Raw genomic sequence first — 18,160 nt, forward strand, 5'->3', positions numbered from 1 at the left:
TATCCCCGAATATCCCATATCTTTAGAATTTTTCCCCAAATTCCTCCCCAAAATCTTCGCATATTCTCTTCGTCAGTTTAGTAGATTTGTCCAAACCCTGTGTTATGTAATCCGTTCACTCAATTTCTAAACAAAGTGTCATCAAACTGGACCAGAATCCTCCCCAAACTACATCCCACCATAAAGGGGAGAAATTCCTAGATCATAGCATTTTCATCCATCGGACATTATCCCTCCCACAACGCTATGAAAATAATAGTTTCCCATAAATTCATGAAACAGAGTCCCATTTCGTGGATCGTTAATGCCAGATTTTACTGTCCCAAATGAACTCGAAAATTACGCAAATTTCCTCAAAAGGTAATGCAAATCATTCATTTCCATCCAATAAACAAAAAAAATTACTAAACAACAAAGTATTATCAACCCACTGAACAATAATTTCCCACTCAACGTCACCCCACATCACTCGATTTGTTCAAATCCTCTGCCATGTAATCCATTCACTAAATTTCTAAACAAAGTGTCATCAACCCCCGTCATAAAACTCGAGTACAATCCTCCCAAAGCTATATCCCATCATAAAGCAAGAAATTTCAAGCTCATAGTATTTTCACCCACCCGGCATTATCCACCTCATCGCACCCGAGAAAAATAATAGTTTTCCATAAATTCATAAAACAGAAACCGCATATTTCGTTGATCGTTGAAGCCGGGTATCATAATAACCCAGTGGCTAGGATACAAACTTGGGCCGTAAACAATCTGGGCGTGATGGTGATTTATAATTTCACGTTAAACACACCCCGGGGCTAAAAATACTGTGCGTGACAACGAGATAAAGATGGTTGACGATCCTATCGAGTGGTTTGGCCTCCTGCAGTGTCTTATCTGCAAAACCCGCCCCCTCTATCCGTGATATTCATTGCCACCCCCCATTTGCCTCAGCTCCTCATTCCATTTACCCTCCCTCCCCCCTCCCTAACCCTCTCCCTTCGACCCAACACCCCAGTCCCTCTACAACTCACCCTTCACCTCTGAAAGGCAACTTCTCGGATGAGGGGAAGGAGGTATACCGTGAGGACCTCCTTCCTGTCACGCTTCGGTTACAATTTCACCGTATATTTCATTCGTACACTATCACACTCACCCTGACACTCTCATGCATCTTCTCCCATCGATTACAATAAAAAGAAAGGATGGTAGTGGGAGTTGGGAGTATATTCTCTTGGTTCCAAAATGTTTATGGCTTTCAGCTTCAGTGGCGATGATTTAAAAAAGCCAGTAGACTCGCCAAACATATCACGAATGGTGGATTACCTATTCTCAGCTGTCCACCGTGCTGCATTGCAGCCGGATGTTCTCCTTTGGAAAATCAAATTAAAGGATAATTATAATGATTGGTAAACTACAGTCCTGTTGCACCAAGCCCACTTTAGCCAGATAAATTGCTAGTGAATTTATTGTGTACTCGAGAATTTTGGAAATTCTTGGTAAAACGTCTTTCATTCAGCCATTCGTTCGTGAATTGTCTATCGAAAAAAAAAAGCGTGGGCTATGTCTTGAATCGACAATGAGAACGCGAAGTTGGGGGATAACTCGAGTGAATGGAGAATGCTAGGTGGTTTTCATGGGTGCAATCGTCTTGCGTCGAATTTTCATGAAGTCCGTCTAATATAGGGAGAGAGATGAATAACATTCGATACGATCAATTAAAAAAAAGAAAATTCTGTGAATGTATTCTTGAATTCGGAGGGAAGTGATTCTGAGTATTTATTAGAGGGAGGAAAATTTGTAAATTTCAGAAATCAGTGGATATTAATTAGTTGTCCATGGAATTTTAATTTTTTTCTAGCAGCAATGGGCATTCATTTATCACATGATAAATTGGGACTTGGTTTTCCTCGCTTGTATTGCTTGTGGTAATGAGAGGGATGAGTCAACAATTAATTGAAACAAGTATCATTGAATCGAGCAGGGAAAAGGACGTAATGAATGCTCAACCCCACGACACTCGATTACCTCCCGCTAGTTTTGGTGGATTAAATACTTCATTATATTGGAAATTATTAAGCGCATTGATACACCATGTTTTTTTTATGAATGACGTAATAAACACTCGATTAACTGTGATAGACAGATCATCTATATTTTTTTTCGATACTGGATTGAGGATTTTCATCACTGGGCTTGGTGCAACCGAGATTGTATACATTATTAAGGATATCCAAACACTTTGATTGCAACTTTTTCATCGTAAAGGAAGAGAAACGTCTTAGTAGGCGAAAAAATTGCAAATTTTTAAATTTATAATTTTTTCCAATCGTCGAAAGTATTTTTATTGACATCTAGAGAACAATTTTCAATACTTCAACATCACTGAATGTTTGTTAGGTGATTTGATTTCTATTTTTCTATATAATCTTCATAATTTTTTGATAATTTTCAAGTCTCTCTTTGGACTTGTCTTTTTAATAGAAAATGTGTAAAGGAATATTATTTTCCGAAGATTTTGTCACAAGAAATTTTGTACTGGAACTCAGTCAAAAGGTTCAAGCAAGCGTTCCTCTAAACATAATTCTCTAAATGAATCGCTGAATCTCCTGGAGCGTAAGATCTCGCGGGAGAATTTCTACAAAGGATGTCCAACAAAAACTCCATTCTCTAGATTACGAGATATTTAACCAACATTGAACCAGACACGTCATCAACTTGAACAGTTTTACTACTTGACCGGAGTAATAGTCAATAATTAATAGCTTATTTCTCGAGTGGAATAAAGGAACAAAAAAATTTCTAGACACAGGCTACAATAAAAGTCTCTTTGTCCCGAGACAAGCTTCATTATTGCCAGCAATGTCTTAAGATGAATTTTCCACTTATTCTACGGAAAAATATAGAAAATGAGTAATACGATCCCACTTTAGCTACCGGGAAATGTTCCAGCATTGAGAGCAACTCCATGTTTTTATGACGAACAATACTGGAGCTTTCAAATCACGAGCCTCTCCACGATATACCAAACTCTATTCAGTTTCCAGCTCTCCAATGAAATTTCCCTTGACCTCGGAAAAATATTCTAAACAGTTAAATTCACCCAATGAAAAGCTCTCTATCAGGCCAACAACCAAATCACATTTATAAAATTACTCTGAAAATCCAGACCAGGTAATGACCCCCCAACACCTTCAAAGATATGAATTCAAAATTACAGTTCCAAAGAAACAAGTAAAAATTGAAAACAAACAAAGTCGCTCGAAACAAATCCACTTGGACAAATTGAGAAAAAATTGAACTCCCCCGCAGACAAGAAGGACGAAGGGTTCAACTACTTTACCGACACTTCAGTCTCCAAGGACCGTGTCAAAATGTAAAACAAAAGAAAAGTCGTTTGAAAGAAATACACCTGGATGACACAAAAAAACGCGAAAAAAAGTCTACAAATTCATGAGAGAAGAGAAGTTTCACTTGGGCTATATTTTCCTGTATTGTTTGTGAATAACCAAAAGAATCGACCTTTACAGTCTAAAAATCACGAGTGTCCCCTCCCCCTGTTGCATACAATTAACATATTTCTCCCCTTCCTCCCAACCACCTTTATTCCACTCGATAGTCGATCAATCACTTCCAAAATCAAACAATTGACTCACCATTTAAAACATGAACAATCACGCTTTTCTCATTAGCATTGCTCGGATGACAAGTGTAACTTCCACTGTCGGCTGGTTGGGCACGTTGAACAAGCAGATAGGATGTTGTAATCTCACCCTTTTCCGTAATCACCGAGACTCCTCCCCTCGGGCTGTCATAATTAATCTCCTGCTCGTAATATCAAACACAAAAGTTTTATTGGATATGTGTACAGAGGATAGAATAGAGTTAAACTGGTGTAGGATTCGCGAAAGGCTCTCGCCAGACGTGTATAACGTTCCCTAAGGGCTCAAAATCCACAGGAACCAGGTGGAAAGTGGGTTGAAGGGGTGGAGAGGGTAGGCAGGGGAGGACAAGCGAGACGACAGTCCAATGTTGGGAAACTGTATCCGGAATGTGGACCTGTGTCGATATCCGTTTTAGGTACACTAAAAGGGACGGGAATAGGGCTAGGGGTGGGGTGGGGAGGGGGAGAAGGATAGAGTTTATGGTGCCTACAAGGATGGAAATGAGGGGAGACTGTATTTGTCGACTCACCTCTTCATTGTGAGTCCAATAAATGGCCGGAGGTGGTTCTGGGCTGTGACGTACCACGCACGTTAGATTCATCGTACTACCTCTGTTTATGTACATTTCCGGCTCACCTACAACTGTCGTTACGGGTTCTGGAAAATTTTTAAGATATACATTGGTTAGATCCCGGAATTTATTTGAGGGAAATATGGACGCGATCGTTGAGACCAATCACAGCGATTTATGGATTCCACGAAAGGAAATTTTATTTGAAACGAGAAGGGACGAAGGTGAATTTTATTAAAATAATTACCCTCCCAAGTCTAATTTTTCCTACAAAATGTGACCCAAAAAGGGGTTGACTATCATTTCGTCCTACGTTTCGCCCTCGAGAGGGCTAATTTTTTTTCAAAATTTCTTTCCATGTGTACGCGAAGAGAAAAATTCTGTAAAAATTACGTGAAGGTTCCGTAATCTGCCAGTTAAAATAATAGTCGGGGAAAATGACGGAAGAGTTATGCACTTTTTTATAAAACTTTCAAGAAAAATTCCAGAACATTCCCGTCCTGGTGCTGAATATGTTATTGCCTTGAACATGATTTTTTTCTCTCACCGGTTAATTAAATTTAATTGATTTCTACGCACGATAGAGTGGATTGACCCTAACTCTGCAACGCACTACTTCTAACTCGGCTGGTAGAGAAGGAATTCTAGGTACGTAGGTATCTTGGCCCTTTGCTCGTCTATGCAGTCTAAAGGAGACTACCCCCTATTTGGATTCTGGAAATCCAGGGCTTCAGCGAAAATATGGTATCGAGAGCTGACTGATCGTCAATATCGGACATTGTAACGAATATTGGCCAATTATATAAATTGGAAATTTAGAACTTGATGATCGTAGATCAATTTCTCTTAGTAATATTCGATGTTAATAAGTATTTAATTGAAATTTTTAGTGCTTAATTTTCCTCCTCAAAGTTGTGGATCGATTGGTATCGGAGGAACACTTTTTTTTGTAATGGATGCGAAAAATGAAGGGGAGGGTGAAATTTTTAGGAATTTCATTGAGAAAGCAGAGTCATGGACTCTACGTCACTGCAACTGTAACGTGGATTTTTGAGACTTGTTTCGAGTTCAATTTCACACATGACGACCTTCGGAAAGACGTCGAGTCGGTTTTGTCCACCGCTGAGTTGGAGTTTCGTTATTACATTCCTCCAATCGAGGTCAATGTTCCGATTGACATCATTCAGCCCGAGAGTTTGGATATTGGTATTGTTGGATATTGAGATTAAAAATAAAATCGAGGTTTGGCAAGTTTTTCAAAAAAATTATTCCCACTTCGCAGTATTGATTTTCCGGAAATTGCGGTGAAATCCAAAAGTGCACAACTTTGTAAGGGTGAAATCGCATTCAGTGTCACTCTCCTAAAAGTTAATAGCCAACCTTCCATGAAATTTCATTTTTCCATAGAATGATGCATTTATCTCGAACGAGATTAGTTAACTGTGAGCTAATGGTAAATTTGAATATGACAAAATGAATATTTTATAATAACTAACGAATTGTTCACTTGAATGACGAACGCCCATTGAAACAAAGGGCCTCAAATGTACAGTCATCAACAATTAACGAACGAACCCTCCAATGAAAAGCCACTCATCAACGATAATTAATTAATTAATTCTGTCATCGTCATTACGCGATTTTTCCCTCGATTTTATTTTATGGAACAGGGAATTCACAAGTAATTTAATCTGCCATAATCCCTCAATAATCCACGAATTGACAATTCCAATGTCAGATGAAATATTTCATCACTGATGAAATGAACATCTCCGGAACAACCTTCGTTATTATTTATATCTGTTTACTCTCCGGACTCCACTCACCACTTATTTCAGCTCTATCTTCTCCAAAAAGTGGTGTAGAGATCCGCAGTGGAAAATGGAAGTACGTACACAGACCGACGAATGAGTTTTATATTTTTTATTTTCGGTGAGAGTACTTTTCCTACTCGACGAGCTCTGTACGCAGTGGTGGCACACGTCAACTCCAGAATTTCCGTAAATACGCGTTTTCCGGTATGTTGAAATGTCTGGGCTGTCGACGTCACCCCTCTTCCGACGGCTAAATACGCAAGTTGGAGTGTATGTGCTATCAAAATTCACCCAAAATGGGTGAAATAAAAATTCAACATCACTCATCCCCGAATCGAATTACCAAATATTTTGTTGTTGATCGAGGATTAATCGATTTCGAGGAGATTACAACTGATAACAGCTTGCAATAAAAAACGACGATGAGCTTTCATTATTAAGAGGATTTTATCGATGAAAAACCGAACAAATTTTATTATTCATTAACTTGAAAATCAATAGGGAAGCCAATCCCAGTTTTTCTATGACCTCAACACAGAGGCTTTCGGCCATTCAATGCCCAGGTGAATTGTTATTTCACAGATTAATCCCGCTCCAATTCGACCGTCATATGTACGGTATGTAATCATTCCAATCTAAGTTTGAAATTTTTGTGTTATATCAATTCACTGGGCTCCACCAAAAAATACAGCCGAACAATGAAATTTCTATGTATTGTCCGTAGATATGTGCGTACATGTCCAAGTATATTACATATGTGTACTAAATCATATGCAATACTAGCGTGATTTTTGATTTTTGTTTGTCTTTTTCAGAGTCAAAGAAATCTTACCAACGACTGATAGCTGCATCCAGTGGCCAATTGGAGGCGTCGTTGACACTTGACACTCGTAAGTACCTGAATCTCGTCTTTGTGGATATTTAACCTCTAACGTCCAATCCTCGGTTCTTGGAAAATGTGATGCTATGAACCGCTGATCAGAGGTGTAGGTGTCAACGCCCACTGTTAGTAGATGAATATCTCGATGTCTCACCCATGATACCTGACATTCAAACAGAAAACAAATGAAAGATCAGCACAATGAAATTTTATTTTTATACCGCAAGATAATTAATGATCATTAGTCCCCCAATCAGAACTTTGGCCAATTTGGTAGCGCCCATTCTATTATTTGTGGGAAAAAACCGAGCAGACCATTTATTTTTGAACTGTAATCGAAATTCACGGTTTCGGCCAATGAGACCACGTAAAACGTCCAGACCCCCCAAATTTAGAGTCACTAAAATTTGATTACATGATATTGATGATACTTCAAAAATTATAAACTCAAATTTAGTATCCCCTAGAGAGCCAACCGGATCCAAAACAATTATTGCACTCAAATTACCACTGTTGTTACGACTACAATAGCCATCATCTGCCAGCAATGATCACTCCGCCAATAACAATTGAACATTCACAACATTGATAGCTTGGCATAGACAACTGATATGAAAATGCACTCAAATCGGGAATATTTCACTGTGGAATGAAAAATATATTTATTCGTTTTCTGAGGAAATATATATTAATATCTAATTAACATTATTCCACCGTGTCATTGAAAATAGGAATTTATATGCAGAAATCCTCAAGATTTTGATGGAAAAATTGATGGAAAGTGAGAAAACTTTAGCGAAATTTCTCATGAGATTCCAAATTTTTCTAAATTTTTGAAATAAATTCAAAGAAATGTTGCAATTAATTGTCACATTCACTTGGAAATTTTCTTGCGTTGGTTTTTCAAAATAGTTGAAAATCCGCTCAAATGGTGAATCTTGAATTAGATTGACGGTCTTTTTCCGGAAAATGTAGGTAAATTTCTTTAACAACGTAGATTTTTTCTTCCGTGAAATGGCATGTAACAAGTGTCATGTTGTTAAATGTGTATGAGAGAAACATCTGACACTTGAGAAACGTGAAATTGTAGGTGGATGGGCATGAAGGGATATTGAGGGAGCTTTCATTCGTCTAGTGAGGCGTTGGTACGCGTCGGCATTCTCTATAACCCACTCTCCCACATGCGGTGTTTGCCAGTCCATATCTCCGGCGATCGTTGTCGATAGATAAAATTAATAGAATGAAATTATCCGCAGATGTGATACCATTTTCCTTCTCTGTTTATCGATGGTCATATTCATCAATCATACTGACAAATTACACAGTTTTTGTATTGAACTTTATGGACGGGAATGAAGCGCTTATCGTTCCATCAGAGCGCGGCCACATGACGAGAAATATTCCGTAAAAATTACGGAACTTGCAATTCAGTCACTGATTACGGAATGGACTGGAAAATTTTACGCGACAGTATCGTCATTTTACAGTTGATTCAGCCAAAAATTACGGAGCTTTCAGGGGAGATTCCGTGACTGTTTCGTAAAATTTCCGACAACCTATTACGCTCCAAAATTATGGAAAAGATATACAACTTTTCTGGAATATTCCTCTCCGTGGAAAATAGTTATTAAAAAAATTAGAGGCGGGTCCTTCCCTCCAGGAAGGGTGAAACTGGTGAGAATTGATAGAGGTGCACTGAGAAATAAAATTATTTTAGTCAAGAATATATGATTTATTATATCTTTCGATAAACAATTGTTTGAAGTGTATGATGGAAGCACTTCAACAACGAAGTTTTGTAAACAGTGGTCGCAAATTCATCCCGCTCTCATGATACGAAGACCAAAATCTTTTGAATACGTAGTTTCATCTGTAGAAATATAATTTTGGTGCATCATTGTCCACCGAAAATGTGATGAATTTTTTTACCACCAATAAAAATTGGGATTCCCTGTGTGAGTATATAAATATCAATTTTCCTTATTTAATTGTTAATTAAGTAATAACGAATATACGTGATGGAATCCCTCAGAGCATTCACATCAGTTGCGCATTTCAGTGTTTACAAGTTCGATGACCCGGAATTTACGGAATCACTTTTCCGGAAACTTGATATGAACATCCCATTCTGTGGAATTTTGTTTGATTAAATACAAACAAGATCAACAAAAAATACTGCAAATTTCTCACGTATATCCGTATGTACTGATCCCCCACATAATTTCTCTGATTGGTCAGTTTTTGTCAATAATGTCAAGGGCGAGTATTTAATCTCTGGCTTTGGAACACGCAATTCACAGTACGATTTTGTTTCAAACAGCAGAACAATTAAACACCAACAAGTAATTAATTCACTTAATTCCAAAATGCTTTACAAAGCCATTATTTTTACAGTTGTCATTACATGTAAGTCTTTGAACAATTAACCATATTTCAATGTCACCATTTCGTAAATCATTATTATGATTCTCTATATTATTCTCCAGGTATTGCTGCTCATTCCTGCTGTCATTCAGATTCGTCGGGATGTTGTGATGGCGGTAGGAAAGATGACTGCAATGATGAGTCAAGGAATTGTTACTCCGTCCGAAAATCATGTTCGAGCGAATGCGATTGCGGACATAAAAATCATGGTTGCTGTCATGGTGACAATAGGGTCTCCTATCTCGATGGACTAGGGAATATTGTGTTCGTCCAAACATCGGATTCGTCCGACAACTGCGGAAAGAAAAAGAGTACTTGCTGTCATAACGGCAATGACCAATATTATATCGATTCACATGGCCATTTAGTCTATGTCCGGAAACGGGATTCATGCGGCTGTAATTCCATATACGGAGATAGTTGCTGGTATAATTCGGATAATCCTTGGTCTTTCTACACACGAGGAAACTGTAATTGCAGGGAGAAATCCTCCTGTTATAATAGACCAACGTACAGATGGTGGACTGATGAATGCTCGGGCAACGGTTGGTCGGGCAGAAGCATATGTTCCTTTTGCCGCAGCAAACTGAATGGGGCCTCCTGCAACGATTTCTGCTATAATTCACCAAGAAGATGCACATGCGGACGAAAAAGTGACTCTTGCGATGATCCCTGTTATGACCGGTCATCGAGATGTTCCTCGGCCCCAATATATTATTGGTGCTAAACTGAATAATAATTGAAAATTCGAAATGTAAGGATTTTCTTTCTGCTGATGAAATGTTAATGAGTAATTAGCTTTCTTGTTCCTTAATTCATTCAAAGATCAGGTGTCAATCACATTGCCCTATTTTACTTGTAACATGTCTGTGTCATTGTGCTCCTGTTGTGAATCCTTCACATTCCTCATACACAGACTATTGGAGACATTTGCTGTTGAATGAATTAATTTTAGTAAGATAATTTATTGTAGCGTAGGGGGAAGATAATGGAACTTATTTTATGTTTACAGCTCGTCACGTGCAGTGATTCTTCTCATAGGCTTCTGCAGTGCCGACAGCTAGTGGATGTATACATTAGCAAGATGACAGGACAGCTTGCACCATTAGATGAAGCTCTGGAGAAAGATTAATGAATTCGGGAGAATCATATGTACTTGTGTAACATCACATTTGATAATATCATGTAAATATCGACGTGTTATGATGGAAAATAAATACGTGCCTTGTCACGAGCTTAATATGCCGCAGTTGAAGCTTTTTTTCAATGATTATATAGGGGGTGAAAATAGCATGATGTAATAAAAACTTTTGCATCATGAATTAAATATTCGGTTCCAATTAGAAGTTATGTCCAAATTGCTATATCTATCTATTGGCGAGAATAAATTTAATTATTTTCAATTCCCAATTTTATTTTCGTGTTTTATTTCTGTGCCGCCAGGATAATAAAGCAGATTTTAAATAGAAGTCACTTACTGCATTTATTTATAGAGAATTTAAATGGAAGTCACGAAATTAGTTTCAATTACGATGATGCCAAAATTAGAAAACACATTTTTTTATGATTATCTCTTCACTTATAAATTTCAATATAATATATTATGACATAATATATATCAATCGAGGGAGACAATATTTTCACGGAACTTCATACAATAGAGAGGATAATTTTTGTTATAAAAAATCCCTCTTGCGTCACAAGATATTTCTGCAACCAATTTGATTGAATTGTTTCGATAGCTTAAATTGAATACATTTTTGCACAAAAGGTTTCCATTTTCGTTATGAGCTTCTTAGTGTGACTTAACGACTTTTCGTTAAAGTCACATCTGGGGTCTTTCATTTATCACCGCAAAAAATAATTTCTCTTTGAGAAATATTGTAGCATCGGGAATTTTTATAGAGCTTAATTGTTGTATTTTAGAGTAGGATTAAGAATCGTGAGATAAAATTCTCCCAAGTGTAGCTATTCGGTTATATTGTAGGCGTAGGCGTAGAAGTAGGTGCTATTTGTGGGGACATCCCGTAAATAGACATAGATGGTTTAGGGATGCGAGCCTGTATAATAAGAGTACCTAGACAGTCATATTTTGTTGGTTTATGAGAGGCCCACAGATGTGATAGGGGAAAATCGTTTCCAGCTAGCGAGGTCCAGAACCGCTTGGACCACGTGACGCTGCTGGGGTCTACTCTAGAGTTAAGCAGAAGGGAGTTAGAGTAGCGTATCGTGAAAACTAGAATCAAGTTGTATATTCATAATAATCAGTTATAGCGTTTAGCAGTGTATAGTAGTGTTAATAAATATATATATTTGTTAAACGTGTGTGTCTTTGCGACCAACTTCCTTTGACCTACGTATCCCACAATATTTACTTTTATTTAGTAATTTCGAAAACTATATTGCTCAGGTGACAATATAACTTTCATCAAAACCGACATGCTGCAGCGTTTCCCTCATAGTGACCCTAGTAGTGACCAGTCTAGTATTAACTATCACATTACGACATCATCACATTGTGATATTACGACATCATATCACAATGTGGGGCATCATCATGCACTAAAATAGTGATAATTTTATAATTTTTCTGAAACGTATAATCATACGGATGGTGTCTTGGGCAATCATACAAATTGGAGGCGGAACTGATAATTATCCTTGTTTACGTTTTATTAATCAATGATCAATATACGCGATCGAAACACTCCGAGCATTCACATCAGCGATGTACTGCTGTGTTTATAAGTTCGATCACCCGGAATTTGAGGTATAACTGTTCAGGAAACTTGACATGTATATTCATTGTAAATAACATTGTTTGGCCAAATATCAACAGAATTCAATAAAAATTCGTCAAATTTCTCACATATATCCGCATGTACCGACCCTCACATCCTTTTTCTGGTTGGTCACGTTCTGTCAATAATACCAAGCCTGTGAGTATTTAATGAGGAACCTTCGCGGAGAAAATCATGATTCAATTCTCAGCTTCAGTGAGTTAATCAGTAGTGCCCAACCGAGGAATTCATTTAATTAACTCCAAGATGATTGCCAAAGCCATCATTCTCGCAGCCGTTATCACAGGTGCATTATTAAATCACCACAAATATTTTATCCCTCACAACAATACTAATTTTCAAAAAATTCCTGAGTTTTCTGTTAAATCACTAAACCTCATCAACTCATCTCTAAATATTGATACACTGTGATAGTAACAATATTTATTGTTCAATTTATAATCACCCATTACCTTTCTCATTACACTCTACATTATTCGTGTCAGAGCCTTTCTAAAAATTAAATTAAATACTCATTCAAAGAAAGTGACATAATTAAAAAGGAATTTTAATTAAAATCTGGGAAGACCGCTCTTTAAACCGTCATGCCTTCTCGACCCTTCCCCGAAGACTGACCTCCAAGTACTCCAGACGTAACCCTCAGGCCCCCTTTTCTTTCTTAATTGTAATCACCCTAGCTAAGGCATTTTGCCACACACATTCACACACCCAAATCCTTTCCATCGCGAAGTGCATAACCGTTAATAGAGATAAATCTCTACATTATTCTCCAGGCATAGCTGCCCACTCTTGGTGCACCCCAGCACTATCAGCAACTTCCTGTACCGGCCGTAACTTTAGTCCGCGAGAAAATTGTATTCTTCTTCAGCAGGGAAATGAACCCGGCTACATCAGTGCCCACGGAAATTGTATTGGCGCTCAAAACTCGAATGAGCCCTACTGCATCGACGCCCAGGGAAATTATGTCTCCCTTCGAAAGACGTATACACCCTACTGCAACTACGCCCAAGGCAATTATTATGGTTCCCAGGTCAGAACTGAGCCCTGCTACAACTACGCACAAGGCAATTATTATAGCTCTCAGGTTGGAACAGAGCCTTGGTGCATCAATTCCCAGGCAAACTATGCCTCCTTCCAAAAACCATCGACTTGCTACTGCAACAACGCACCAGGAAATTACTTCACCTCTCAGAACTTCAATGTACCCTGCTACATCGACGACCAAGGAAATTACGTTTACATTCAGAAGCAGACTGGAAACTACTGTAACGGACAGGAATATCCAGCTTCCTGGTGCAGGACATCAACGCAGAGAGATTTCAATGTAGGCTACCCACCCTCTGGGTACTACTACTGCAACGGAGCCTGGCAGCAGAGTCCTGGGTATGGAAGGAGACAGTCACTTGGATGTAGTTATCCATGCAATTACGGTTCATCAGGGCAAAAATCCATTTACACAGGGAGAATGTTTGATCCCTGTTGGAATTATGTAAATAATTACCAGCAGATGACCGATGGTTCGCGATACTGGTGTAGATAGACCAGATAACAGCGCTCGAAAGGTAAGTGTTTTTGTCTTTTTTTCGCTCTGGTGAGGAAATCCATGAAGAATTTGTTCTTCCATTCCATAATCCATTTAACGACCAAGTGTCCCCACGTTTCACTAGATTGTAGACGTGCACGTGTGCCGTCGTCCGTCTTTTATGGCCTTCCACTACCCTTACACGTAGATGATTGAAGACGTTTGCAGTTTAGTGGATTAATTCAATTAACATTATTGATTACTGTGAGGTATGAATATATTATAACTTAATTTATGTTTACAGCCTTCCAGGTGCGATGATCCCCTCTAAGAAAATACAGTCTTCGAGAGGGCAGATAGCTGTATGGGTGGAGAATGACGGAAGTGCAGCTTGCACTTACAGATCACGTTCTGGAGATCAATCTGCTCATTATAACGGAAGTTGAGGAGATTAATATTTATTTATGTATTATCAATTATCGCATTTTTTGATGTCACGTGAATTTCACATGTGTCGTTCATAAATAAATTGTTTTTCTAAGATTGACTTCATGTAGAGCAGTTGATTAATTTCTTGAATGACCACTTGGATAATGGAGGTATTTCTTCATTTCCTGGTGCATCATTTCCTTCATAACAACATTAGAATGTATACAAATACGGAAAGTGAGACAATTTCCATTGAATTGGCACCTTCGGCGACCAGGAAGAACTTTAAACGACCGTACGCAACAGAATATAAACAAGTATTAAAATCCAAAAACATCTCACAGCTGAAACATCGCGGATGTAGTTGCATTCACGTTGAAAATTAATGAGATTTAAGATTATCTCACTTTCGTTTTCTCTTCGTAAATGAAAGAGTCTTTCCAAGAATTATTCGAGTGATTGTTACAAGTATTTTGGGTTCCTTTCGATTTGGATATGTGCTCTTAACAGTGCAGGGAGTGGAAGTTATTTTTTCACTCAGCATAATGCAGCTCTGAATATCACGAAAGTTTTCCACTTGCATGAAAATGGATTTCAAGCGCTGCCCCAAATATGAAACTCAATATTTGAGGATGCAAAAATACACTTGTTAAATTGCTTGAATATTCCGTACCAGCTTATGCTAAATATTCACTTGACTGAAACTTCAAGAATAGATTTACAATATATTTATATGAAATTGTATTTGTATGATATCTATCAATTTTGACATTTGAGTATTCAGTGAATAATTATGTAATTTATCGATTTCAGTTTAGAAGTTTAGTTTTTAGATTTTTTATCCTCCTGCATTCGTCATTAACACTATTTTTCCTGCCTACGCCGAAAAAAGTGATTTTGACGAATGTCAAACTCGCTTTATTAACGAGCTAATTTCAATTACTTAATGTTGTTGCTCGTGTTTCGTTCACGTCTGAGGATTTTGTTGGCATTCGGTGGGCCCACAAACGCGAAAAAGAATTTCTCCTGGCAGAGAATTCGATTTTTACTGCAGTCGATTATCTCCCCCCAAAAAATCCAAGGGGTTATAACCCGCGGCTATTGAAATTCTATAAATAATTTCCCGCCTGGCAAATGTTAACCATCAACAAAATATTCATGATTTTAACCAGTTCAATTATACCCCAACAGTACCACATTAGCATTGGCCCCTAGTGCCTCCCAAGGCGGACTAATGAGCTCCGGCAATTCGATTCACCAATGTTGTAACCAGTGACCGTAAGGCTGATAACTGCCGTTCCATTTCTACTGAACTATTGCCCGTCTGCGCTGACACTGCATTACACACTGTACCCATGAAAATGTTTGACCACCATAGCCATGTCGAGTGGCAAATCCACCCACTCATTCCCTTCTGCACTCAGCACTCACTGGCATTCTGGGCTTTACAAAAGTTTTCAGTGTCTCCCAAGTTGCCCAGAAATGCAGGTAATTTTCGAAGAATGGAAAGAGGAAGGGAAAAACTTTTGCATAATGAACATCGCTGGCGATATTAACCAACTCTATACGTAGAAACATTTGTGTATGATTATTCCACCACACCGTACACCTGTACTTCCACCTTTGGCGTTTATACCTTATTTAATTATCCAATTATTCAGGTAGAAATAGCCACGAAATCCCACATCCGGAATATACCGTAATATACCAGAATGCTTTTTCGTGAAATAACCTCATTTACATGTTTCATGTGAGCTGGGTAAATTAGGAAGTTTTAGGGTTCAATATATTTCAAAATTGCGGTGAGAACAGTCGAGGTGAGTGGAGTGTGCATGTGAAATATTGAAAGGTTAATGCGATCATATTGAGAATTTCAATATGAAATTCTGAGTGTAAATTCGTTGAATTTTCGACAAGTCCACTTTCGTGCTGATAATCATTGCGCAAATGTAGGAAAGTTTGCATTGATGGAAAAAGTTACATCAGTTTGACCGGTAGATACGACAAACTAATTTTCAATTTTGAAATTGATTAGACTAATATCCAAACAAATTTTTACACCGTCATCCAACGAATTTAGAATTTTTTCAGTTACGCAGACAGTTTGGAAAAATTGAAAACAAAAAATAGTTAATCAGGTGTAGGGATATTAGATAATTACACTGGAGAAATTGTAGCTTTGAAAGAATACCCTTTGGGAATTTGAACTACCAAATGAATAACCACGTGACGCAGACGAAAATTAATAGGGACCTCATGACAAGTGTGGTCGGGGTCTCGGCCGTTTCCTCCAACGATTGTCAACAACATAAATATAAATGACAATTACTTTTGGCCGCCCATTTGCCTGGTTAATGGCATCTTGAATATCTTGGAGTGGAGATTAACCCATATTTCTTGTCACATGCCACCGGAACCGTCCATCCTATTTTGCTGTTCCTTTACGCAAATAAAAATTTGATGGGATCAATTCGTTTCGAATTTATATCATTCGTTTCTGAACGATTGTATTATCTTCCTCATTAGTAACTTTGCAATTCAAATCTTTGCTCATTCAAATATTTCCTGCAACTAAAAATAAATAGCACTACACCTCATTAATATTCATTTATATTAATGGACATGAGACCCCCTCAAAAAAAATGATTCAATTTCTCGTATTCATTAGCGAGACATGAATACGAGAAACAAAAAATTAATTCAACCACAATATGTGATGTTTATCGTTCGTATCATATCGTATTACACATAAGCAAGACATAAACTATGCTCCCATTAAACTCGTAATTTACCATTTCTTAATCGTGACATACATGTGTTTACACACCATAAATTACGCTCAGCAAAAAGATTTCAGTTGTTAATACGTCGAACGGTAAATCAGTAATTCAATGCCTCAACAATGATGAAAAATAATGAGCGTGAGAATGTTCCAATGTCGTAGCCAGAAATATCGCGATAGACCCCTCCGTACCGCTAATTAAAAATCGCAATATCAGGACAATGAGTAGTATCTAGGGAAATGTCCCTCTAAACTTGTTTTACGATTTTCATATCGTATATTAACGTTAATGAATTTAAAGTTGAGCGCGTAGCATACGAGACTGAGATCAATACGTCACGGTAGGACAGTCACACTAAGCCTATACTAACACCTTTACTGGGGGCCATCAGATGAGTGAGTGACACACATCTAAACCTCTCTAGTGTGACGTCACACCCCCGTCGAGGGCGTTAAAAAATTGCATTTTTCAGTGGATAATTTCTCGTTGTTACAACCTCTAGGTTCAGATAAAAAATTAAAAATAATTGCCTGCACTCCCTGCAGGAACGATATTCGCTGTGATGGTTTAGCCACATTATAGGTGGTTGTCGAAGCCTCATTTTGGATGATAGCTTGAGCAGCATCCGCTGCAGCAATCAAACCGATCATTTTGTCATCATAAACAGCAATATTAAGTATCATCGCAAGTCTATTGACTGGTGCGTTGCATTTTCCCATCATAGCGACAGTGAATCCCGACATGATTGAACTGAAGTATCGATTAATTCCATCTTTAACTATGTGAAAGTCTATTAGCGGGGTTTAATACACGAAGAAAATGATGCGAAAAAATCCAGGGAAATTACATAAAAATTATAGGGTTTAATTTAATTGGAATACAAATTTTTATGAATTGTTACGTAAATTTTCTTTTCAATCTATTACGTGACGATATATAATAGTTCTACAATCAAAAGGGGAGAGGAATTTATTGTTGATTGTCCGGCAAAATCCACAATTTTGTAGTTAAAAATTCTTTCGACATTCTTGAATTCAACTGCTCCAGGAATTTTTTTTTGTGTCATTTTTTTGCGATTACATTGCTGATTCTCCATTCGATGTTCTCAAATTAGCCTAAAAGGCGCTGACGTAGTCTTACATAATATACATAAAGGAATATTGTCATCGTGCTGATAAAAGTGTTATTCGGCGAGTGCAACTTTAATACATTATGCCGTGAGGTGATAATATTTTTATCGCCATATGACATACGATATTTTATATCTCTGGGTCAGA

The 18,160-nt window shown here is 37.8% G+C and overlaps 2 protein-coding genes and 1 long non-coding RNA gene across 3 annotated transcripts in view; 2 read left to right on the forward strand and 1 right to left on the reverse strand.

Moving 5' to 3' along the window:
* Positions 1-973: 973 nt before the first annotated feature.
* The window catches only part of LOC135167334 (SPEG neighbor protein-like), a 38,400-nt gene continuing 21,213 nt past the window's right edge, over positions 974-18,160 (reverse strand). Inside the window, exons 3-6 of the mRNA XM_064130443.1 lie at positions 6,877-7,087; positions 4,189-4,316; positions 3,651-3,819; positions 974-1,365 (exon numbers count right to left, since the gene is read on the reverse strand). Of these exons, the coding sequence (XP_063986513.1) occupies positions 1,259-1,365; positions 3,651-3,819; positions 4,189-4,316; positions 6,877-7,087 (615 nt within the window). The 3' untranslated portion in view covers positions 974-1,258. The remainder of the gene's footprint in view (positions 1,366-3,650; positions 3,820-4,188; positions 4,317-6,876; positions 7,088-18,160) is intronic.
* LOC135167352 (uncharacterized) lies at positions 9,173-10,588 on the forward strand. Its single transcript, XR_010299838.1, has 3 exons — positions 9,173-9,330; positions 9,411-10,102; positions 10,361-10,588. It is a non-coding gene; the product is annotated as an uncharacterized LOC135167352 (long non-coding RNA).
* LOC135167345 (uncharacterized) lies at positions 12,277-14,218 on the forward strand. Its single transcript, XM_064130455.1, has 3 exons — positions 12,277-12,435; positions 12,923-13,711; positions 13,976-14,218. The coding sequence occupies exons 1-2, from the start codon at positions 12,396-12,398 to the stop codon at positions 13,687-13,689; spliced, it is 807 nt and encodes a 268-aa protein (XP_063986525.1). The 5' UTR covers positions 12,277-12,395; the 3' UTR covers positions 13,690-13,711; positions 13,976-14,218.

Source organism: Diachasmimorpha longicaudata, chromosome 1 (genome assembly GCF_034640455.1).
Source record: "Diachasmimorpha longicaudata isolate KC_UGA_2023 chromosome 1, iyDiaLong2, whole genome shotgun sequence".
Lineage (NCBI taxonomy): Eukaryota > Metazoa > Arthropoda > Insecta > Hymenoptera > Braconidae > Diachasmimorpha > Diachasmimorpha longicaudata.

What these genes read in the sequence shown, in the direction of transcription:
- LOC135167345 (XM_064130455.1), top strand. Translation starts at nt 12,396, where the DNA reads ATGATTGCCAAAGCCATCATTCTCGCAGCCGTTATCACAG. An exon ending in TCTCGCAGCCGTTATCACAG is followed by an intron (nt 12,436 to 12,922) that starts GTGCATTATTAA and finishes ATTATTCTCCAG; the next exon opens with GCATAGCTGCCCACTCTTGG.